We start from the raw sequence: 25,095 nt of genomic DNA on the forward strand, positions 1-25,095 counted from the left end.
CAAGTTCTGCAATTACGAGTTCTTTCGCACCTCCTGCAACCCCCTCCTGTGAACTGAGTTTATACTTGCGTTATTAAAAACTGTGACCACCTTATTCTGTGATCACACACACTGATTTTGTGCAGGTTTCCCGAAGCACTGAACTATAACCAGCGGTTGCAGGATGGAGACTCCGGCAAGGGCGGAAATGAGTGAAACACGTTTCGATTTCACAACAAACTGAGGCTGGGGGAGAGAGAGAGAGAGAGAGACAGAGTTGAGTTCACATCTTCCCCCATTGCAATGAAGAAGGTAAGTGGGAAAGGTTGCGAAACTGCGGCTCCTTCAGCCGCTGAGAAAGAAAGGCAAAAAAAATAATTTAACAAAAAAAAAACCCACCCCTAGCCTTACCTCTCCCTCTTTTAGCTTTACAAAAAAAAACCCTCGGCGCGGAAATCGCAGCGGCATTTTCAGCGTGAAAACTAGAATGAGAGAGAAAAATAAAAGCATGAGACGGGGAGATTATTAAAGTGGGAGATGCTTTACATTAACAGGAGCGGGGAGGGAGGGGGAGAGCTTTGCTAGAAAATCTGAAACCCACTCCCCCCACCCAAAAAAAATGAAACTGGGAGGGAAGAAAAGAGCTGGAAAATGTTTGCAAATTTTCCACTGAAGGAGAGGCAGGGAAGGAAGGGAGGGAGGGGGATTTTTGTAGGGGGTTGTTTGGAGCTGGGGTGGGTGGGTGAATGAAATGTATTTGTATGTGTTGGGGGGTTCTTTTCCCTGATATTTGAACGTGCTGCAGCCTCTGTGGGTGAGGTTCCACTGTCTCTGCCACAGAGAGAGAGCGAGAATTGGCTGCGCTTTTTTGTGAGAGCCGCTTCATTCTCACTCGCAGCGGATCCAGCTTGTGCGTGTTTGCATCTTTCATTCATTTAACCAGCTACTTCTTATTTTGGGAGGTAGGGAACAAAAAAAAACAGGAATGGAGACTTTAGAAAGAGAAAGAGAGAGAAATGATAATAATAAAGGCTTTGCAAGTTTGCAAACCAGAAATTAATAATATATAGATATGAGGGGGAAGAAAAAGCACATTTCTCTCTCACTCCCCCCTCCTTTCTCTCTCTCTCCCTTCCAAGTCAGTCTCGCTGCGCCCATTGTTCCCTGGGCTTGGAAAAGGGGCGCAGTTTTTTTAAAAAAAGAATTGAAATAATCTTTTTTTGGGACAAAAAAAAACCCCCTTTGGATTAATTTCTTGGGGGTTGGGAAGGGGGTCGGAAATAACGCAAGCGTACAACTCATCTTCCGCCTTTCTCTCTTTTTTTGAGTTATTTTGGAAGAGAGAGGAAAGAAATAATAAATCAGTTTGCTTTTTTTGGGAGAAGCAACACGTTTTGGAAGGGGAATCTTTTTGTGTGTGTGTATTGGAGCAGAAGTTGTCCTGTTGGTTTTATTTTTTTTTGTGTGCGTTTCTTGTTTCCCTCCCCATTAGGAAATGGAGATAAAATACAAAGAGTGGATTTTGGAGACCATTGACTCTCTGCGTTCCCGCAAAGCCCGGCCGGACGTGGAGCGGATCTGCCGGATGATCGAGCGCAGACACGGGTTGTCTCCGGCGGAGACCCAGCAGCAGCTGGAGAAGCTGGTCCGAGCCGAGCTGGTGGTCAAGGTGGCTTACAAAGGCTCCAACAGCTACCGCAACGCGGCCAAGTGGTACAAGAACAAGCAGCGGAAGCGCTGCGGCAGCGCCGCCGGCTCCGAGGTGCAGGGAGCCGGCAGCGGGCTGCTGCTGCAGGCGGTGGAGAGCCTCCTGCTGCAGAGACGGAGCCAGCAGCAGCCCGGGGACCGGGAGCCCGGGGACAGGGAGCCCGCTCTGCCCCCCGCCAGGAGCGGAGTCAGCCTGCGGGACATTGAGAAGTACATCAGCGGCTGCCAGCCCCCCGGCAGGAAGCTGGCCAAAGGCCGCCTCCAGCTCGCCCTCCGCCGGGAGGTGCACCGGGGCCGCCTGCTGCAGAGCGCCTCCGGCACCCACTACCTGCTGCCGCCGCCGCCCCGCGGCCGCGACGAGGCCAGAGCGCCGGCAGCCGGAGCTGCAGCCCGGCCCCTGGGCGGCCACACGGTTTGTAACTGCTGCCGCTGCCTTTGTGTTGTCCCACCGCGGGGAGAGTGACTGCTTACCCTGGGGGGAGTGTGTGTGGGGGTGGATATGGGGGGAGGAAGGGTGGGAGCCTGTCTGTGTGGGGGAGTATGTCTCTGTGTGTCTGTGTATGGAAGTGGGGGAGTGTCTCTGGGTGTGTTTGTGTCAGGCAGGGTGTGTGCATATGGGAATGAGGGGTGTGTACCTCTGTGTGGAGGGGCATGTGTGGGTGTATATGTCAGGGAAGGTGTGTGTGCGTCACTATGGGAATGGGAGAGTTTGTCTGAGGGGGGTGTATGGGAATGGGGAAATGTGTCTGAGAGAATGGGAGTGTGTATCTCTGTGTGGAGGGGCAGTATGGGTGTATATGTCAGGGAGGGTGTGTCTCTATCTCTGGGGAGTGTGTCTGTGCATGTCTTTGTATGGGAATGGGAGAATGTGTGTGGAAGTGGGGGAGTTCTCTGGGTGTGTTTGTGTCAGGGAGGGTGTGTGTGTGTGAATGTATGTATCTGTGTGGAGGGGCAGTATGGGTGTATATGTCAGAGTGGATCTGTGTCTGGGTATGGGAATGGGGAAGTGTGTATCTGTGTGTGTGGGGGCGTGTCTGTGCATGTCTTTGTATGGGAATGGGGGAATGTGTGTGTGAATGGAAGTGGAGGGAGTGTGTGTGTGTCACTATGGGAATGGGGAAAGTGTGTCTGTGGAGGGGGTGTGTGTGTGTATGGGAATGGGGGTGTATATCTCTGTGTGGGGTGGGAGTGTGTCTGTTTGAGTATGTGTGAAAGATTGTGGGATTGTGTTGTGTATAGGTTGGTTGGGGGTTACTGTCCCTATTTTGACCCTTGCTGAGGGACGGATGCCAGTGAAAGGGACTGGAAATTGAAAAAATTAGTCACATTCTGCACACAACATATTAACTCCAGATGCTGTATATATGGAAATGTAAATGTTCATTTAGAAGAATGGCTATTTTACGTGTAAATTTGTATTGAATGTTTCTAGTTGCAGCAATCATAGAATCATAGAAATCATAGAAACCCTACAGTGCAGAAGGAGGCCATTCGGCCCATCGAGTCTGCACCGACCACAATCCCACCCAGGCCCTACCCCCACATATTTACCCGCTAATCCCTCTAACCTACACATCTCAGGGGCAATTTTAACCTGGCCAATCAACCTAACCCGCACATCTTTGGACTGTGGGAGGAAACCGGAGCACCCGGAGGAAACCCACGCAAACACGAGGAGAATGTGCAAACTCCACACGGACAGTGACCCAAGCCGGGAATCGAACTCGGGACCCTGGAGCTGTGAAGCAGCAGTGCTAACCCACTGTGCTACCGTGCCGCAATAATAAGATTGCATTCAGGAAGAGCAGACAGTGTAGCCCAGACAGTCATTGTGAGGTTGCCTGTGTCCAGGGTGCTGGGTGTTTGGTTGGTGACTGGGGGTTTGGTTCATCTTGTGGCAGCTCCACTTTGCTGAGCCAATTTCCAGGTCCACATTTTGGCCCAAGAGAACCTGCCCCAGAAACAATCCAACTTCTGTTTTTTTTGGGGGGTGGAGGGGGTGGCTTTGCAATCCAAGGTCAGCAAGTTAAAGATAAGGTCAGGAGCACTTTGCAAATCATCTTCACTGCCACCCTTGACCCTCTTGAAGGAGTTGCTTTAACCTCACACTCTAGTTGCTACCTGCAGGACTTTGGACTACAAGTTCCAGAATTCCTCCCTGCTGCAGATGTTGAGGGATATTGAGATCCAGATGTGCATTAGATCGGATCCAGGATTTGATCCCCATCTTACCTAATAAAGTGTGCATTTGAAAGGTTTTTTAAAAATTCACACCTTTTTAATAGGAATGTTTGCAGCCAAATGAATGCCGTGTGTAGCCTTTGCAATTGCTATATGGAGGGGGGAGGGGGGGGCTGGAGCGGTGCAGGCTGGGAGTTGTAGTCTTTTCCTGCGCCTGTGACTCTGGGCCAAAGGAGGAGCAGGACTACAACTCCCAGAGTGCAGCGCGCCGCCCAGGTGCCCTTGATTGACAGCTGGCTGGACAGGAGGGAGAGCTGTAGGACTGAGACAAGGTAGGTGTTCAGGGCATCTGACAGGTTGGAGGGAGGCATTGTTTTAATTGCATTTATTTATTTTTTATTCACTGTCGCCAGTAATGGGTTGCAGTTATAGGCCAAAATTGTTTATATCCAGTTTTTTTAAAAATCCATACATTTAGTCCATTATTGTATCTACATTGCAAGCAATATTGACATTCTAGCATTTTGCAGAGTGTAAGTGAGGTTTCAATCTGAAATAAGATCCAGCAATGGGAATCCTCCTTGTTTTCATTTTGTTTTTGCTGCATTTTTGTATAATGGACATTCGTGGCCTGTGTTTTTGTAGCATTTACTGCAGTCTTCCTCTCTCTCTCTCTCTGCTTTCCTTTACTGCTATGTTGTGGCAGTTGTGACTGTTTTGAGTTAGCTTTTATTCGTGTCTGCATTTTTTTTTGCTTAGGCTTGTGCTTGGAGCTGCTGTGAGTGTTGCAATTTGCATGCATGATCTGCTGTCAGGAATATTTTGGTTCAGGGGGAGGGGGCACTAATTAAATTGAGTCCTAGCCCTCCAGAGTGTCTCTCTCTGATTGTATTATAAATCCATGCTCCGTTATCTGAAGCCCTCTCGTGCCGAGGTGTGTATTGGGCCTGAGTATTTTTCGAGCATGGAGTGTATGTCTCCTGTTAATAGTTTAATTTCTGATGCGGATAAAATGTAGACAGACTTGTTGTCATGTGCGTGGAGTAACCAACTCATCCCTGGCCATATCTACTGAAAATAGGCAGCGTTAGTATTGGAAATAGATTAGTTTAAACATTTTCATAATATTGGAGTTGCCTGTCCTTGATTTATGTTTGTTTTTGCCACAATTTTCTGCCCTTTGTAAATTTATTCTTGCTCTATTTTTTAAAAAGCTTTGTCCTGCAAGTTGGTGTATGGTTGCTTAGCCTTTTGTTTTGTGTTAAATCATTTATCTTGCACCTTAAAACCCCAATGTGTAACCTTAAATTAGATCTGGCCCATTTGAAGGTGATGTCATAGAATCATTGCATCTCTACAGTGCAGAAGGAGGCCATTTGGCCCACCAAGTCCCACCCAGGTCCTATCCCGTAACCCCATATATTTACCCTGCTAATCCCCTTGATGCTAAGGGGCAATTTAGCAGGGGCAATTTAGCATGGCCAATCAGCGTAACCCACACAAATGTGAGGTAATGCATTTTGGAAGGTCTAATACAGATAGGAAATATACAGTAAATGGCAGAACCCTTAAGAATATTGATAGGCAGAGGGATCTGGGTGTACAGGTACACAGGTCACTGAAAGTGGCAATGCAGGTGGAGAAGGTAGCCAAGAAGGCATATGGCATGCTTGCCTTCATCGGCCGGGGCATTGAGTTTAACAATTGGCAAGTCATGCTGCAGCTTTATACAACCTTAGTTAGGCCACACTCGGAATATAGTGTTCAATTCTGGTCGCCTTTGGAGAGGGTACAGAAAAGATTTACCAGGATATTGCCTGGTATGTAGGGCATTAGTTTTGAGGAGAGATTGGAGAAACTTGGTTTCTTCTCATTGGAATGACGGTGGTTAAGGGGAGACCTGATAGAAGTCTACAAGATTATGAGAGGCATGGACAGAGTGGATAGTCAGAAGCTTTTTCCCAGGGTGGAAGAGTCAATTACTAGGGGGCACAGGTTTAAGGTGCGAGGGGCAAGGTTTAAAGGAGATGTACGAGGCAGATCTTTTACACAGAGAGTGGTGGGTGCCTGGAACTCGTTGCCGGGGGAGGTAGTGGAAGCGGATACGGTAGTGACTTTTAAGGGGCGTCTTGACAACTACATGAATAGGATGGGAATAGAGGAATATGGTCCCCGGAAAGGTAGGGGGCTTTAGTTAAGTCGGGCAGCATGGTCGGTGCAGGCTTGGAGGGCCGAATGGCCTGTTCCTGTGCTGTAATTTTCTTTGTTCTTTGTCTTTCGGATGTGGGAAGAAACCGGAGCGCCCGGAGGAAACCCACGCATACACAGGGAGAAGGTGCAAACTCCACACAGACAGTGACCCAAGCCGGGAATCGAACCCAGGTCTCTAGTGCTGTGAGGCAGCAGTGCTAAGCACTGTGCCACCTTGAAGCACTCACATGAGGGATAGTAGAAACCTGGAATTTTTTTCTGTTGCAAAGCTGGTGAATCCAGGAAATGATCAAAACATTTCAAACTGAGATTGATAGGTTTTTGTTTAGGAAAGATTATTAAGGGTTACGGAACCAAGGTGGGCAGGTGGAGTCAAAATACAGTCCTGTGCAATCTAACTGAATGGCAGGACAGACTTGAGGGGCTGAATGGCCTCCTCCTCTTTCTAATGTAGACCACTGGCAGCAGGTTTGATTGTGACTGACGCAATCTGAGCCCAAATTCTATCATTCTCGGGCATCCACGCATTGCCCTTTTCGAGCGCAATTAGGAATGGGCAACAAATGCTGGTGTAGCCGGCATCGCCCAGATCACATGCATGAATATTTTAAATAAACCTTTAACCCAGATCACTGGCTAGCAGCTTGGAGAGGAAATGCTGATTGAAATTCCCGAACAACAGCAACTTTGGCACAGTGGTTAGCACCGCTGCCTCACAGCGCCAAGGACCCGGGTTCGATTCCCAGCTTGGGTCACTGTCTGTGTGGAGTCTGTGTGCAGGACTGTGTCTGGAACGGACTGTGTCTGGAACGGACTGTAACGACTAGGGGATTTTCACTTCATTGCAGTGTTGATGTTCGCCTACTGTGACTAGTAATAAATAAACTTAAAAACTTAAACTTTTTTTCATTTAGCATTTTGAAAGGATGTGATCGCACTGGAAGGGGTGCAAAGGAGTGGATTCACCAGGATGTTGCCTGGGATGGAACATTTAAGTTATAAAGAGAGGTTGGATAGGCTTAGGTTGTTTTCTCTGGAGCAGAGAAGACTGAGGGGTGACCTGATTGAGGTGTTCAAGATTATGAGGGGCATGGACAGAGTGGATAGAGAGCAGCTGTTCCCCTTAGTTGAAAGGTCAGTTACAAGGGAAACACAAGTTGAAAGTGAGGAGTGGGAGGTTTAGAGGGGATTTGAGGAAAAACCTTTTTACCCAGAGGGTGGTGACAGTCTGGAACGCACTGCCTGGGAGGGTGGTGGAGGCGGGATGCCTCACATCCTTGAAAAAGTACCTGGATGAGTACTTGGCACGTCATAACATCCAAGGCTATGGGCCAAGTGCTGGCAAGTGGGATTAGGTGGGCAGGTCAGGGATTTTCACATGTCGGTGCAGACTCGATGGGCTGAAGGGCCTCTTCTGCACTGTAGGATTCTGAGTAAAACATCCCCTGAGAGTTCACAGGAGCATTATTAAATAATTTTGACATGGCAACATAAGGAGATGATGGATCAGATGACCAAAGAGCTCAGTCAGAGGTAGGTTCGAAGGAATGTCTTAAATGAGGAAGATGAGGTGAAAAGGTGCAGCGAGGGCATTCCAGAACATGGGGGCCAGGCCAGCCGAAGACAGGGCCACCCAATGGTGTAGTGATTGAAATCAGGGATGCTCAAGAGGCCGGAATTAGAGGGGTGCAGAGGATTGTGAGATTGGAGGAAATTATAGTAATTACAGAGATAGGGATGGGGGTTGGCAAGTTCTTGGGAGGGATTTGAAAATAGGCGTGCCAATGTTAAAATGAATGCATTGTCCATGTGGGTCAGCGAGCACGGGGATTGATCGGGGAAAGAGACTTTCTGTGGATGAAAACACAGGCAGCGCAGTGTTGGGCAACCTCAAGCTCCCAGACCAGAGGATAGAATGTGGGAGAGACAGGAGTGCATTGGAATTGTCAAGTCTACAGGTAAAACAGAGGCTTGGATGGGGGTTTCAGAGGTTGAGTGACATTATGGAGATGGAAATAAGCGGTTTAATGAGGGCAATAGTGTTTGGTTGGAAGCTCAACTTGGGATCAGTTAGAGTTATAGAGCATTACGGTGCGGAAAGAGGCCATTCGGCCCATTGTGTCTGCACTGGCCATCAAGCACCTATCTATTCTAATCCTATTTTCCAGCATTGGTCCATAGCCTTGTATGCTACGGTGTTTCGAGTGCTTATCTAAATGCTTTTTCAATGTTTTGAGGGTTCCCACCTCTCCCACCTTTTCAGGCAGTGAGTTCCAGATTCCCACTACCCTCTGGGTAAAAAGGTTTTTCTCCATGTCCTGCAACTCTCTATGTCCCCTGATTATTAACCCCTCTACCCAGGGGAAAGTATTTTCCCATCTACCCTATCCATGTCCCTCATAATTTTATACACGTCGACCAGGTCTCCCCCCAGACTTGAGGCAGCAAGGTTGAGAGCAATCTGGTTCCGCCTCTAAAGCAGTTGCCACGGAGAGGGATGGAGTTGCTTTCTAGGGAAAGTGAAGAAAAACAATTTCAGTCTTCTCGGTATTTAATAGGAGGAGATTTTTGCTGATCCAATTTTGGATGTTGGATATGCGGCTGAGAACTTAGCAACAGTGCAGGAGCTAAGAGAGGTGGCACTGAGGTAGAGAGCTGGGTGTTGTCAATGTACATGTGAAAACTAACACTGTGCTTTCAGGCAATGTCGCCAAGGGACAGCGTGTAGATGAGAAACACGAGGGATCTGAGGATCGATCCTCGGGCCGGTGGGGGGAGAGAGAAATAAAGGCATTTGAGAGGAAAGAAAAATAACGATGATTCTGTGCCCAGCGCTGGATAAATAAGGCCAGCACCTGCCGAGTGTGATAGCAATCAGCTGGGCGACAGTGGAGAGGTGTTGGAGGAGGATGGTCTTGGGAACCATGTCAGAGGTCAAGGATGATAAGGGAATGTTTGCCTATTTATATATTTGATGAGTTATTTCCTTTAGTTGAACAGTCAGTAACGAGGGGACATCGTTTTAAGGTGAGGGACAAGAGGTTTAAAGGGGACTTGAGGGAAAGTATTTTCACTCAGAGGGTGGTGGGAGTCTGGAGTGCGCTGTCTGGGAGGGTGGTAGAGGCGGGAAACCTCACAACCTTTTAAAAGTATGTGGATGAGCACTTGAAATGTCACAACATTCAAGTTATGGGCCAGGTACGGGAAAGTGGGCTTCGTGTTGTTATATCAGTGCTGACCTGATAGGTCGAAGGGCCTTCTGTGCTGTATAACTCTGCTTTGGTTCTCTGGCACGGGTGGAAACCTGGTTCAGACATGGGAAAGAGGGGCCCGGATTTGGAAGGTGACAACACATTCAAAGACTTTGGAGAACAAAGGGAAGTTGGAGGTGGGATGGTAATTTGAAAGGACGCTGAGAGTGGTGATGGCAACAGATTTAAAGATTAGAGACAGCACCTGAATAGATATTGGCCAATGGGGGGACAGCCAAGAGAACATTGGGTGGTCTGTTTAGTGAGAAAAGGGTCAAGGGAACGGGAGGTGGTCAAGGTGAACTCGAGGGGAGGTCAGGAGTGGGGTAGACTGGAGAACGATGCGAGTTTAGGACTAGGGTAGGGTCGAGCTTCAGAGGAGGTGGGTTAGTAGAAGGGAGGGAAACAACAGCGCAATAGATGGTCTCGACCTTAGTGACAAGAAGAAGCAGAGAGATTTCTAGACCAGAAAATACCAAAGCTTCATCTAGTTTCCTTGTGCCATAGTTTGATACGATGATAATGGAGCTCCTCTTTAATCAGAGCAATCAGTCAGGTAACCCCCAGTGTTGGAGAACATTACAGCGCAGTACAGGCCCTTCGGCCTCGATGTTGCGCCGACCAGTGAAACCAATCTAAAGCCCATCGAACCTACACTATTCCAATATCATCCATATGTTTATCCAATGACCATTTAAATGCCCTTAATGTTGGCGAGTCCACTACTGCTGCAGGCAGGGCATTCCACGCCCTTACTACTCTCTGAGTAAAGAACCTACCTCTAACATCTGTCCTATATCTCTCACCCCTCAATTTAAAGCTATGTCCCCTCGTGCTAGCTATCACTATCTGAGGAAAAAGGCTCTCACTATCCACCCTATCTAATCCTCTGATCATCTTTATGTCTCTATTAAGTCACCTCTTAATCTTCTTCTCTCTAACGACAACAACCTCAAGTCCCTCAGCCTTTCCTCACAAGACCTTCCCACCATACCAGGCAACATCCTAGTAAATCTCCTCTGCACCCTTTCCAATGCTTCCGCATCCTTCCTATAATGCGGTGACCAGAACTGTACGCAATACTCCAAGTGCGGCCGCACCAGAGTTTTGTACAGCTGCAACATGACCTCCTGGCTCCGAAACTCAATCCCTCTACCAATAAAAGCTAACACTCCGTACGCCTTCTTAACAACCCTATCAACCTGGGTGCCAACTTTCAGGGATCTATGCACATGGACACCGAGATCTCTCTGTTCATCCACACTACCAAGTATCTTACCATTAGCCCAGTACTCTGTAATCCTGTTACTCCTTCCAAAGTGAATCACCTCACACTTTTCCGCATTGAACTCCATTTGCCACCTCTCAGCCCAGCCCTGCAGCTTATCTATGTTCCCCTGTAACCTGCAACAACCTTCCGCACTGTCCACAACTCCACCGACTTTAGTGTAATCCGCAAATTTACTAACCCATCCTTCTACGCCCTCATCCAGGTCATTTATAAAAATGACAAACGGCAGTGGCCCCAAAACAGAACCTTTCGGTACACCACTAGTAACTGAACTCCAGGATGAACATTTCCCATCAACCACCACCCTCTGTCTTCTTACAGCTAGCCAATTTCTGATCCAAACCGCTAAATCACCCTCAATCCCATGCCTCCATATCTTCTGCAATAGCTTACCGTGGGGAACCTTATCAAACGCTTTACTGAAATCCATATACACCACATCAACTGCTTTACCCTCATCAACCTCTTTGATCACCTTCTCAAAGAACTCAATAAGGTTTGTGAGGCACACCTACCCTTCACAAAACCGTTTTGACTATCCCTAATCAAATTATTCCTTTCTAGATGATTATAAATCCTATCTCTTATAATCCTTTCCAAAACTTTGCCCACAACAGAAGTAAGGCTCACTGGTCTATAATTACCAGGGTTGTCTCTACTTCCCTTCTTGAACAAGGGGACAATATTTGCTATCCTCCAATCTTCGGGCACTATTCCTGTAGGCAATGGTGACCTAAAGACCAAAGCCAAAGGCTCTGCACTCTCCTCCCTAGCCTCCCAGAGAATCCTAGGATAAATCCCATCCGGCCCAGGGGACTTATCTATTTTCACACTTTCCAGAATTACTAACACCTCCTCCTTATTAACCTCAGTCCCATCTAGTCCATTAGCCTGTATCTCAGTATTCTCCTCGACAACATTGTCTTTTTCCTGCGTGAATACTGACGAACAATATTCATTTAGTGCCTCTCCTATCTCTTCAGGCTCCACGCACAACTTCCCACTACTGTCCTTGACTGGCCCGAATCTTACCCTAGTCATTCGTTTATTCCTGACATACCTGTAGAAAGCTTTGGGGAATAATCAGCCCCAGGTTGCTCCTCCCCCTCACACTCACCTAAGTAGGCGTGCGTGGTACACGAAAGCATGCATGGTACACATCATGACTCAAATTACTCATGTTCTGTATCCTAATATTTTTTTCTCTTCCTCTGCCCCCCCTCTCCCACTATCTGGAGAACTGAGTGCAGTTGTAGAAATGCATTGATGTAAGATATTGTAATTGTATTTGAACTGATCATGGCTGCTCCTCGAGTGTTGGGCAATACCTAATGGGTGACAGGGCTGGATAGCAAATCCACCTTCCCTTGCCAAAGATCGCAGGCCAGAATGTCACAACACAAATGGAAGGCTTCCATTCTGAAGCAGCAATTTTTTTTCTACTTAAATCGTCTTGGATATTCAATCCCAGTTTTCTGCGTGCTACCCAACCATCCTTAGATAAGATATTTATCCCTGGTAACCATCCTAGTGAACGTGCGGTTGATTGCTTTTACCACCAGCTGTAAAACTGTGCAAGATGCAGTGAGCTCTGGCCTAATTAAGGCCTTGTACAGATGCCTGGTCCGTCCCTCTGTTCTATGCTTCGATGCAACTGACAGCTGCAGTATTTTGATTTAGTGCTTTTGCACGTTTTTCTCTCTGTATCTGAACTGAATCAATGCTGAGAATTTTAATTATCTTACCTGTTTCCAAGCTGTCTAAATTTTGTGAATTTGAGACCCATTTAGGCGAGGTATTGGATAGATGGTGCAAGTCATTACTCATCCCCCTCTGACCTATAACACTAACTGTTTTTCATAAAATACATTTTCTAATTGGAGGTCACAGATCCTGTTTCTCTCATTCTCAATTTGAAATGGAAGCTTCGGCCTGTGGCCTTGTCTCTGGTGCCTGTGGCATCCCACAGTGCATTTTTAAATTCATTTGTGGGACACGGGCGTCGCTGGCTGGCCAACATTTATTGATGTGGAGATGCCGGCGTTGGACTGGGGTAAACACAGTAAGAAGTCTCACAACACCAGGTTAAAGTCCAACAGGTTTATTTGGTAGCAAATACCATAAGCTTTCGGAGCACTGCTCCTTCGTCAGATGGAGTGGAAATGTGCTCTCAAACAGTGCACAGACACAGAAATCAAGTTACAGAATACTGATTAGAATGCGAATCCCTACAGCCAACCAGGTCTTAAAGGTACAGACAATGTGGGTGGAGGGAGCATTCAACACAGGTTAAAGAGATGTGTATTGTCTCCAGACAGAACAGCTAGTGAGATTCTGCAAGACATGGGGGGAAGCTGTGGGGGTTACTGATAATGTGACATAAATCCAACATCCCGGTTTAGGTATGTGCTACCAAATAAACCTGTTGGACTTTAACCTGGTGTTGTGAGACTTCTTACAACATTTATTGCCCATCCCTAGTTGTCCTTGAGAAGGTGGTGGTGAGCTCCTGATTGATACAACTGAGTGGCTTGCTAGATTATTTCAGAGGACAGTTGAGAGTCATAGAGTCATAAAGGTTTACGGCATGGAAACAGGCCCTTCGGCCCAACATGTCCATGCCGCCCTTTTTTTTTAAACCACTAAGCTAATCCCAATTGCAGCATTTGGCCCATATCCCTCTATACCCATCTTACCCATGTAACTATCTAAATGCTTTTTAAAAGACAAAATTGTACCCGCCTCTACTCCTACCTCTGGCAGCTTGTTCCAGACACTCAGCACCTTCTGTGTGAAAAAATTGCCCCTCTGGGCACTTTTGTATCTCTCCCCCTCATCTTAAACCTATGCCTTCTAGTTTTAGACTCCCCTACCTTTGGGAAAATATATTGACTATCTAGCTAATCTATGCCCCTCATTATTTTATAGACCTCTATAAGATCACCCCTCAGCCTTCTACACTCCAGAGAAAAAAGTCCCAATCTATCCAGCATCTCCTTTATAACTCAAACCATCAAGTCCCGGTAGCATCCTAGTAAATCTTTTCTGCACTCTTTCTAGTTTAATAATATCCTTATTACCACATTGCTGTGGGTCTGGAGTCACATGTCGGCCAGACCAGGTAAGGACGGCATATTTCCTTCCCTAAAGGACATTAGGTTTAAGCTTATTTATTAGTGTCACAAGTAGGCTTACATTAACACTGCAATGAAGTTACTGTGAAAGTCCCCTTATAAACCAGATGGGTTTTTCCGACAATTGACAATGGTTTCATGATCGTTGGTAGATTCGTAATTCCAGATTTTTTTTTATTGAATTCAAATTCCACCGTCTGCCGTGGCAGGATTTGAACCTGGGTCCCCAGAACGCTAGCTGAGTTACTGGATTAATAGTCTAGCGATAATACCACTAGGCCATCCTCATGTTTAATAGTTGTCCCCACCCAGAAGGTGTCAAGGCCTCAGCCCTGTCCCTGAGGTACCGATAAGGAGTTGCTTTCACCTAAAGAATAACTGTCAAAGTCCACATTGTAGTGAGCCTTCCTCTTTTACAAATACAAGAAAACTGGAATAAAACTTGGAAATATGTTAAGAATATGAGATAGGAAATAAGAGCAGGTCGAATAGGATGAAAGAATATAATATTAAGGGTAAGACGCTTGGCAGTGTGGAAGATCAGAAGGATCTTGGGGTCCGGGTTCATAGGACGCTCAAAACAACGTCGCAGGTAGAGGCTGTGGTTAAGAAGGCGTATGGAATACTGGCCTTCATCAATAGAGGAATTGAGTTTAGAAATCGGGAGATAATGCTGCAGCTGTATAGGACCTTGGTCAGACCCCACCTGGAGTACTGTGCCCAGTTCTGGTCGCCTCATTACAGAAAGGATGTGGAAGCCATGGAAAGGGTGCAGAGGAGATTTACAAGGATGTTGCCTGGATTAGGTGGCATGCCTTATGAGGATAGGTTGAGCGAGCTAGGTCTTTTCTCCTTGGAGAGACGAAGGATAAGAGGCGACCTGATAGAGGTGAATAAGATGTTGAGAGGTATTGATAGAGTTGATTCTCAGAGGCTTTTACCCAGGGCTGAAATGGTTGCCACAAGAGGTCACAGGTTTAGAGTGCTGGGGTGTAGGTACAGAGGAGATGTTAGGGGTAAGTTTTTCACTCAGAGGGTGGTGGGTGCGTGGAATCGGCTGCCGGTAGTGGTGGTGGAGGCGGATTCGATCGGGTCTTTTAAGAGACTTTTGGATAAGTTCATGGAAGTTAGTAAGATAGAGGGTTATAGGTAAGCCTAGTAGGTAGGGACATGTTCGGCGCAACTTGTGGGCCGAAGGGCCTGTTTGTGCTGTAGCTTTTCTATGTTCTATTTAGTAGCTCGAGCCTGCTCCACCATTCAATAATGTCTGATCTGATTGCAACCTCAACTCCACGCCCGGCTTCCCTCACCCTTGTAGATTAAAAATCTGGCCAATCCAGCCCTGAATAAATTCAACGACCCAGCCTCCATTACTTTCTTGGGAAGAGAATTCCAAAGACGAACAGAAAGTGCTAGAAAAACTCAGCAGGTCTGGCAGCATCTGTGGAGAGAGAAAACAGAGGTAACATTTCGAGTCCGTATGACTTCAGAGCTAAAGAGATAGAAATGTAGCAGCTGGAACAGGGTGGAAGGTCGGTGCTTGGTGGGAGTTGGGAGAGATTGTAAAGATGTCGAGGTCACGAGACAGAGGCAATGTTAATGGCAGGAGAAGGAGCTAGTAGTTCCATAAGGGTAAGATATCAGAATGTGTTAATGGGAGAATAAAGGTCAGTGCTTAGTGGAAACAGAACTTGAGAACAAGTAACAGATGGCCCAGTGGGGGAGGGGAGGGTTACGCTGGGACGAAAAAAGGTTAAGACAGAGGAGAACTCAATGGTGAGTTTTTAGGGCTGTAATGAGCCCAATCGGAAGATGAGGTGCTGCTAGTCCAGTTTGTGTTGGGCTTCACCTAGAGCATCGCAGCAGGTCAAGGACGGACACGTGGATGTGAGAGTAAGGTGCTGAGTTAAAAAGGCAAGTGACAGGAAGGTCGGGGTCGTGTTTGCAGACGGAGCGAAGGTGTTCCACAAACCAGTCACCTTGTCTGCGTTTATTCCTCCCCAGTGTAGAGAAGACTGGATTGAGAGCAGCGAATACAACAGACCAAATTGACAGAGGTGCGAGTGAAACATTAATTAATCTGAAATGAGTGTTTGGGGGCCTTGAACACTGAGGAGGGCGGTGGCTAACATCTCGAAACTGGATAACGTAGAACTCTGATGGAGTCTCTGTGGGATTGTGCTGGTTCTGATGGAGTCTCGATGTGGGATTGTGCTGCCTCTGATGGAGTCTCTGTGGGATTGTGCTGGTTCTGATGGAGTCTCGATGTGGGGTTGTGCTGGTTCTGATGGAGTCTCTGTAGGATTGTTCAGGCTCTGATGGAGTCTCTGTGGGATTGTGCTGGTTCTGATGGAGTCTCGATGATGGATTGTTCAGGCTCTGATGGAGTCTCTGTGGGATTGTGCTGGCTCTGATGGAGTCTCTGTGGGATTGTGCTGGTTCTGATGGAGTCTCTGTGGGATTGTTCAGGCTCTGATGGAGTCTGTATGTGGGACTGTGCTGGTTCTGATGGAGTCTCGATGCTGGATTGTGCTGCCTCTGAGGAGCTTCTGATGAAGGGCTGTACAGTACACGGATTAAACTGCTTTGGCTAGACAGCCGCATGTACAATTCCTGTCTTTGTATTGAACTTGCTGGGATTACTCTGATCTCAGAACGGAGTCAGTGCCGCAAAAGGTGATAAAAGAAACCTTGCCGAGTTCCTAATTCAGTGACCTGACCCCCTGTGTGAACAGGGTTAGAGTTCAGGTACAACTGCTCCCTCGACATTGTGAACCCACAAACACGGCTGTACCAACAGGAGACAGTGCCTTCAGGAAACCAAGAACAAGATTTTTGAAAATGTAGATCTGTGTGCATCTCACTCCCTCTCTCACCCATTCTCCCTCCCCTCCCGCTCTCTCCCTCTTTCTCCTCTCTTTTCTCTCCCTCTCCTCTCTCTCTCTCCTCTCCCTTCTCTCCCTCTCCTGTCTCTCTCTCTCTCTCTCACATGCTCGAAAAGCAGCCTTTCTTATTCTGGCAGAACAACCAGTTTCTGTTTAACTGGTCTCACTCCAATTTACATTACCGTGGCAAATTGGTACGGCAGGGATCCGATGGCATATATTAATCTGAAAAGTCGCCAATCTAACTGAGCAATTGCTCTTAATCCTCACAATGGGCACACATGAATGTTAACATGTTTGTTTTTGTCACAGTACCAGCTCTGCGCTTCGTGCTGCATTGTAGCTGCCTCCAGTCCCACAGAAGCAGGAGTGCTGCAAACAGCATCTTCCTGCACTATTCCTGTAATTAAGCTATGCTGGGGTAATTGCTGCCACTGCACATGGAGGTTGCTGCATTCACACCATGCTGACAGCAGCTAACTGGGCAAAAACAGCAGAGAAATGCCGACCACCATTTTCCCAATATCATTTACCCCCTGCCCCCCCAATGCTTGCTCACAAGCATTTACTTTGCTGAATTTCAGTGCCCTGGACTGTTTATTGTGATGTGGAGATGCCGGCGTTGGACTGGGGTCTTCTGACTCTGTTTATTGTGGCCAGTTGGGCGGCACAGTGGTTAGCGCTGCTGCCTCGCAGCGCCAGGGACCCAGGTTCGATTCCTGGCTTTGGTCACTGTCTGTGCGGAGTCTGCACCGTCTCCCCGTGTCTGCGTGGGTTTCCTCCAGATGTTCCGGTTTCCTCCCACAGTCTGAAAGACGTGCTGGTTAGGGTGCATTGACCATGCTAAATACTCCCTCAGTGTAACCGAACAGGCACGAGTGTGGCGATTAGGGGATTTTCACAGTAACTTCATTGCAGTGTTAATGTAAGCCGTTAATGTCAGTGTTAATGTAAGTGACACTAATAAATAAACTTCATTTTAAAACTGAGATGGTTTGCTCCTTGAGTTAGGCCAGGGATGAAATCCAATGTTAACTGGAATCGCGATGCAGATCAGTCATAATCTGATTGGGCAGATAATTATCTGGATGGTCATGGTTCAGGAGAGGGGAATGTGCAACGAGACCGGAGTGTCCTCTTACACCAGTCACTGAAGGTAAGCGTGCAGGTGCAGCAGGTGGTAAAGAAGGCAAATGGCATGTTGGCCTTCATTAGCAAGCGGATCTGAGGAAGGGAGCAGGGATGTGTTGTTGCAATTATACAGGGCCTTAGTGAAGCCTGACTATTGTGTGCAGTTTTGGTCTCCTTATCTGAGGAAGGATTTTCTTGCTCCAGAGGGAATGAAGAGAAGGTTTACCAGACTGATTCTTGGCATGGCGGGACTGATATATGAGGAGAGATTGAGTCGATTAGGATTATATTCGCTGGAGTTCAGAAGAATGAGAGGGGATATCACAGAAACTTATGAAATTCTAACGGGATTAGACAGAATAAATGCCGGAATGATGTTCCTGATGGCAGGGGAGTCCAGAGCCAAGTGTCACAGTCTGAGGATACAGGGTAATCCATTTAGGACTGAGATGAAGAGACATTTCTTCATCCAGAGGATGATGAGTCTGTGGAATTAGCTACCACGGAAAGCAGGTGAAGCCAAAACGTTGTATGTTTTCAATAAGCAGCTGGATATAGCACTTGGGTCTAAAGGGATCAGAGGATATGGGGGGGAAGGTGGGGGCAGGTTATTGAGTTGGATGATTAGCCATGATCATAATGAATGGCAGTGCCGGTTCAAGGGGCCAAATGACTTATACCTGCTCCTATTTCATAGAAATGATAGAAACCCTACAGTACAGAAAGAGGCCATTCGGCCCATCGAGTCTGCACCGACCACAATCCCACCCAGGCCCTACCCCCATACCCCTACATATTTTACCCACTAATCCCTCTAACCTCCGCATCTCAGGATACTAAGGGGCAATTTTAGCATGGCCAATCAACCTAACCCGCACATCTTTGGAATGTGGGAGGAAACCGGAGCACCCGGAGGAAACCCACACAGACACGAGGAGAATGTGCAAACTCCACACAGACAGTGACCTAAGCTGGGAATCGAACCCAGGTCCCTGGAGCTGTGAAGCAGCAGTGCTAGCCACTGTGCTACCGTGCCGCCCATTTCTGTGTTTCTGTGACGGTGTCATTGGGCTAAATAACCTACCCATGTTCCAATGTGAAGTCAGTAGAAAGAGAATTTATTGCTGTGATCAGGGCTGTCCCAGCAACTGAGCTGCACAGACTACAGGGTTCCAGATGCAGCTGGGGATCTGCATTGAATTCATTGAGGTAGCTCAGTTGGTACCTTTCCCCCCTCCCTATTTGCTGCCGGACTTTGCTGAGATTTTTCAGCATTTTCTGTTTTTGTTTCATAAAAACAAATGATCTGGTGGTAATCCCTTTGTTGCTTCTGGGTGTTTGCTGTGCCCAATTTGGTTGTGTTTCCCACATTACCATAGTGACTACATTTCAAAGAAAGAACTTAATTGGTTGTTAAGTGTTGTGGAATCTCCTGAATTTGTGGATGGCGTGACGTAAATTTATTATTTTTTTTGTAAACTCAATCTGGCTGTTGGCGGTTTCTGCCCAGCCTCGGAACGCTTTTGTGAGATTGGGTAAAAGTTAGTCAATGTTCCTGCACCCAGAAACATAGAAAATAGGAGCAGGAGGAGGCCATTCGGCCCTTTGAGCCTGCTCCACCGTTCATTATGATCCTGGCTGATCATCCAACTTACTATCTTGATCCTGCCTTTCCCCCACATCCTTTGATCCCTTTGGCCCCAAGAGCTATATCTAACTCCTCCTTGAAAACATACAATGTTTGGGCCTCAACTACTTCCTGTGGTAGTGAATTCCAAAGGCTCACAACTGCATGTCAGGGAATGCTGGCCGACTGCGCATCAGGGATTATAGACAGCTCATAGGCAAGGGTGCGCTTGGCAGTGATGACCCCTCCACTGCTTATTGTCTGCAGTATCTTCTGAATGTGGGGAAGGGTGGGTGGGGGGGGTTACCCTCCCAGAAGTCATTACCTCGAAGAGTGGTAAAAATATGTGACTCATCCAGAATAAAACACTGCAAAGGCCTCGTCAGTTCAGTCAGGGTCTGAATGTCAAAGGCATCTGACCTGAGACAGTCTCTTCCCCTTTCCAATGTTGACCAAGCTGTGCCTTTTCCAGCACATTGACTCTCACTAAAGAACAAAGAACAATACAGCACAGGAACAGGCCCTTCGGCCCTCCAAGCCTGCGCCGCTCATGTGCCCAACTACACCATTTGTTTGTGTTCCTCTATTCCCAGTCTGTTCAAGTGGTGATCTAGATGAGTCTTAAACGATCCCAGGGTGTCCGCCTCAATCACCTTGCTTGGCAGTGCCCCCGCCACCCTCTGTGTAAAATACGTCCCCCTGACATCTGTGTTGAACCTTGCCCCCCTCACATTGAACCCGTGACCTCTTGTGTTCGTCACCTCCGACCTGGGAAAAAGCTTCCCACTTTTTCAGTTAACTCTAGTTAACCTGAATCCTGGTCCAATCTCTGTAACCACGGTTGCCAAGTGAACCAGTTGGCTTTGTCATTGGACGGTGTGTTTATCTCCCAGATCCCCAAATGAGGTCCCCAGACTCTAGAGCAGGTTTAAGGGGGGAACCCAGGGATTCCGCAGGGATGTGATATTGCTACATTTACTGAGTTAATGATGTATGATTTTTTTCCCCCTGTTTTGTAGAAATGTGGAATGTTTTGCTGATGTTTTCCACAGGGAGTTGGGACAGGGCTGGGTTGATGCTTTCAGAAAGAATTCCTACACTGGAGTTTACCAACAGCTGCTTAACTTGGAATTTTAATAAGCCAACTGGCAACTATTGCTGGAATTAGGCCTTAAAATATAATTTATAAATCTGTGATCGTAGTTTGAAATATTTCTGAAAAGGGCTTATTCTCCTTAGAGCAGAGAGGATTAAGAGGTGACCTTATTGAGGTCTTCAGAATGATGAACAAGTTTGACAGAATAAAGGAGGATATCGTGTTTCCACTGGTCTGTATGTCAGTGACTAGAATTTCAAGATGGTCAGCAAGAGAGTTAAGAGTGAGATGAGAAATATTTTCACTCGGAGAGTTGTTGGGATTTGGAATGCGCTGCCTGGGAGAGTGGTGGAGGCAGATTCCATCGGAGGTTTCAAAAGAGAGCTGGATACATATTTGAAAGTGATGTATTTAGAAGGCTATGGATATCGGGCTGGAGAATGGGACCAGCTGGGTAGCTCCCTTTGGGAGTCAGTGTAGACATGATGGAGTCTATTTTATTTTTAATTATTGTACTTTGAGAAGCAGTTTGGGAAGTCAAAGGCGCTAAGTAAATATAAACGGTTGATCATAATATCCTTTTCTGGCCCTTGCCTGGGTGTCCGCATTGGAACAGATGCCAAAGTCGGCACAGTGGTTAGCACTGCTGCCTCTCAGCTCCATGGACCTGGGTTCGATTCCTGGCTCGGGTCACTGTCTGTGCGGAGTCTGCACATTCTCCCCGTGTCTGCATGGGTTTCCTCCGGGTGCTCCGGTTTCCTCCCACAGTCCAAAGATGTGTGGGTCAGGTGCTTTGACCATGCTAAATTGCCCTTTAGAGTCCTGGGATGCGTACGTTAGAGAGATTAGCGAGATAAATATGTGGGGTTGTGAGGATAGGGCCTGGTTGGGATTGTTGTCGGTGAAGACTCGATGGGCCAAATGGCCTCCTTCTGCACTGTAGGGATTCTGTGATTTCTATGAAAGTAGGGCTTTGCGTTTTGGTGAGGGAAATCCACAGATTACTCGACTAGTACTAATTCCAGACTGTAGGTCAAAACAGACTAACTGAAGATGATTGGCTTTCTGTTGTCAATCCCTTTACGCTTGAAACAAAAACTGGAGAAGATGAATCAGGAAAGAAGCAACAGGTCCATTAAAAAAACCCTCAAATGCGGGGTGAGGGGGGATTGATTTTCCACTCCCGTTTTCAGTGGATAGGATTGGCCCAATCCCAATTCATTCAATGTGGGGATTCCCATTGGAATAAATTAGCATCTGATTATCAGGCCTCTATGCAGACCCCACCAGAACAACTGAGGTGAACGCATTGCTCAGGGCAGGAGGGCGTGCCTGGGCACTGCCCCTTGGTGCTGCCCATCGAGTAGGGGTGGTCCTCAAACAGTGCTCATTCCTCCAATGTGGGGCTGGCACCATCACAATGGGCCGAATGGCTTTCTTGTGGGTTAAAGCTTCTATGGTTGTGTAATGCTTAGCACCCACTAACATTTGATGTACACGGCAGGATATTGACCCAACTGTGGGGGTGGGAGCGGAACTGGGCGGGCAGAAAGTTTCCCGACACCAGCTAGAGTTTGGTTTTCCTCCACGGTGCTCACTCCTGGCCATTTTCCCGGAGGCCAGAATGAACGAGGAATGGCGGCTTTCCGGCGAGCGTTAGGGAACCTGTTGAGTCAATTAAAAGGCCAATGAGGTTTCATGGTCACCAAAGCCTCCTGATTTATTCATTGAATTTAAATGCTGCTGGTTTCTGTGGTGAGATTTGATCGTGCGATCCCTATCGTTAAGCCTCGGCCTCTAGATTACTAATCCAGTGATGTTACCATGACACCACCAGCTCCCAATGAAGAAAATATATTTGCATACACAGCAGGAGACAAAAAAGCTGGTAACATTGGTTCAAAGGATTCATTAATCCATAAAACCATAAGATATAGGAGTAGAATTAGGCCATTCGGCCCATCAAGTCTGCTCAGAAATTCAATCATGGCTGATATGATTCTCATCCCTATTCTCCCGCCTTCTCCCCATAACCCGTGATCCGCTTATTGATCAAGAACCTATCTATCTCTGTCTTAAAGACACCCAATGACCTGGCCTCCACAGCCCTCTGTGGCAATGAGTTCCACAGATTCACCACCCTCTGGCTGAAGAAATTCCTCCTCATCTCTGTTTTAAAGGATCGTCCCATCACTCTGAGGTTGTAGCCTCGAGTTCTAGTCTCTCCCACTAATGGAAACATCCTCTCCACGCCCACTCTATCCAGGCCCCTCAGTTCTGTAAGTTTCAATTAGACCCCCCCCTCATCCTTCTAAACTCCATCGCGTACGGACCCAGACTCCTCAACCGCTCCTCACACGACAAGCTCTTCATTCCTGGGATTGTTTGGCCCTCACCTTCTCTGGAAGTTGGTGGATTTTTGCAGTTGGGTGATGTGCTTTGTTTTATTTCTCGCTCACCTGGTATTTAGGTTTGGTGCTTTGGGACGGGGCTTTTAGCTCCGAATTCATGGATGGCGTTAGTTCCTTTCACTTGAAGCAATGCTCAGTTTGTGCCCATTCGCCAGTCTGTGTCAGAGGGTTTGGAGATGCGGAGCGTGCTCCGCTGAGCTGAGGCAGTATAGAATTAGAGGATAACCGTCATCCCAGACTTCCCCTGATTCTTTGCCTTTGTGGATCTCGTGTTTTGTTTCTAGGGATATGCAAGGACACGGAAAGAGAAAACTATTGAAGCGAATGCCTCGTTAATGAACCCTCCGGCAGCTGCAACCTCTCCAGACAGCGAGTGTATGGAAGCAGAACTGAAAGAGATTGAAGAATGGAGAAATCCAGGTTTGTGAGTCTCGGTGCGAGTGTGGGTGCTTTTTTAAGGAACGGTTTGAATGGAGATTGGTTGGGTGCTTCCTGAAATTGCAAATCGCTCAGCCGATAGTTCTTCTGCCTCTATCTTGTGTTCAAATCTCACTTCCCCAATAGAACCGTGAGCATTTAATCGAAGTCGACGCTTCAGCGCAGCAGTGAGAGGATGCAGCTTTGTTGGGAATGCTAGTTTTCAGTGGAGATATTAAACTAAGGGCTGTGCTCTGGTTTAAGTGGATGTAAAAGAATCTAACTCGAGGACCGTGAGTTCTGCCTCTTCCCAGGCCTCACTCGGGTAAGAACATCAGAAATAGAGCTGATTGCTCATTGCTTTGCTGTTGTCGATGTTGCCATTCCCAGGTCAGTTGCCACATTTTTCTCACCCCCTCCCTCCTGTCCCTAGCCCTGAACTTGCATCTTTCTCCTGTGTCTCTCTTGATGTCCTGTCCAAGCTCATCTCGATGTGGAGATGCCGGCGTTGGACTGGGGTGGGCACAGTAAGAAGTCTCACATCACCAGGTTAAAGTCCAATAGGTTTACGCACAAGGCTTATCTCCCCCTCCCTCGATTTTGGTTATTTGACCTTGTGTGGCTTTGTGGCTGGGTGTCATACCATGTTTAATAATTCTCCTAAGTGTTTTGGAATGTTTTATTATGTTAAAGGCGCCAGATAAATGTAAGTTGTTGTTTTAACAATCACTGCACGTGTCCTAGAATAGTTGTAAGGCACTTTGTGATGTCTCCTTTTAATTCATGTGGAATGTGGCTGTCGCTGGCCTGGCTGGCATTAGTTGTCCATTCCTAATTGCCCTTGAGAAGATGGCGGTGAGCTGCCTTCCTGAATCGCTGCGGTCTGTGTGGTGTAGGTGCACCCACAATGCTGTTAGAGAGGGAGTTCCAGGATTTTGACCCAGCGACAGTGATATATTTCCAAGTCAGGAGGGTGGGCGAGGATAAGACGAGGTATAAATTCCAATTCATTCTTTCTTTCCTAATGCTTCTTAAGGTATCATCAGGTGGTCACACCAGGGCAACGGGAGGAGGCCAAGTGGGTGATGGCCAGGAAGGGTAAGGCTAGGGTGGTTGAGAGCACCCCAGTGGATTTGCCCCTGCACAACAAGTACTCCTGCTTGAGTACTGCTGGGGGGGACAGCCCGCCTGGGGGAAGCAGCAGTGGCCGTGTCTCCGCAGTGGAGTCCAGCCCTGTAACTCAGAGGGCTAAAGAAAAGAGGAGGAAGGCGGTATTAATCGGGGACTCGATGGTGAAGGGGACAGACAGGCGTTTCTGCGGAGGTAGGCGGGATTCTCGCATGGTGGTCTGCCTCCCTGGGGCCGGGATCCAGGATGTCGCTAGTCGCGTCCCGGAAATCCTGAGGTGGGAGGGAGAGGAGCCTGAGGTAGCGGTACATATTGGTACCGCTGATGTGGGTAGGAAGGGAGAAGGGGTCATGAAAAGGGAGTACAGGGAATTAGGGAGACAGCTGAGAAAGAGGAAAGCAAAGGTAGTAATCTCAGGATTACTGCCTGTGCCACGGGAAGGTGAGGGCAGGAATGGAGTGAGGTGGAAGATGAATGTGTGGCTGAGGGACTGGTGCAGGGGGCAGGGATTCAGGTTCCTGGACCATTGGGACCTCTTTAGGGGCAGGGGTGATCTGTATACAAAAAACGGGTGGAACTTGAATCACACGGGGACCAATATCCTGGCCGGTAGGTTGGCTAAAGTTACTGGGGAGAATTTAAACTA

General features: G+C 47.5%; 1 protein-coding gene across 1 annotated transcript in view; it reads left to right on the forward strand.

Annotated features, from left to right (window-relative positions):
* Positions 1 to 233: 233 nt before the first annotated feature.
* LOC144497561 (sterile alpha motif domain-containing protein 1-like) overlaps positions 234 to 25,095 on the forward strand; it is a 64,446-nt gene continuing 39,584 nt past the window's right edge. The window contains exons 1-3 of the mRNA XM_078218987.1: positions 234 to 291; positions 1,472 to 2,098; positions 23,189 to 23,324. Coding sequence (XP_078075113.1) covers positions 283 to 291; positions 1,472 to 2,098; positions 23,189 to 23,324 — 772 coding nt within the window. The 5' untranslated portion in view covers positions 234 to 282. The remainder of the gene's footprint in view (positions 292 to 1,471; positions 2,099 to 23,188; positions 23,325 to 25,095) is intronic.

Source organism: Mustelus asterias, chromosome 8, assembly GCF_964213995.1.
Source record: "Mustelus asterias chromosome 8, sMusAst1.hap1.1, whole genome shotgun sequence".
NCBI classification, from domain to species: Eukaryota; Metazoa; Chordata; class Chondrichthyes; order Carcharhiniformes; family Triakidae; genus Mustelus; species Mustelus asterias.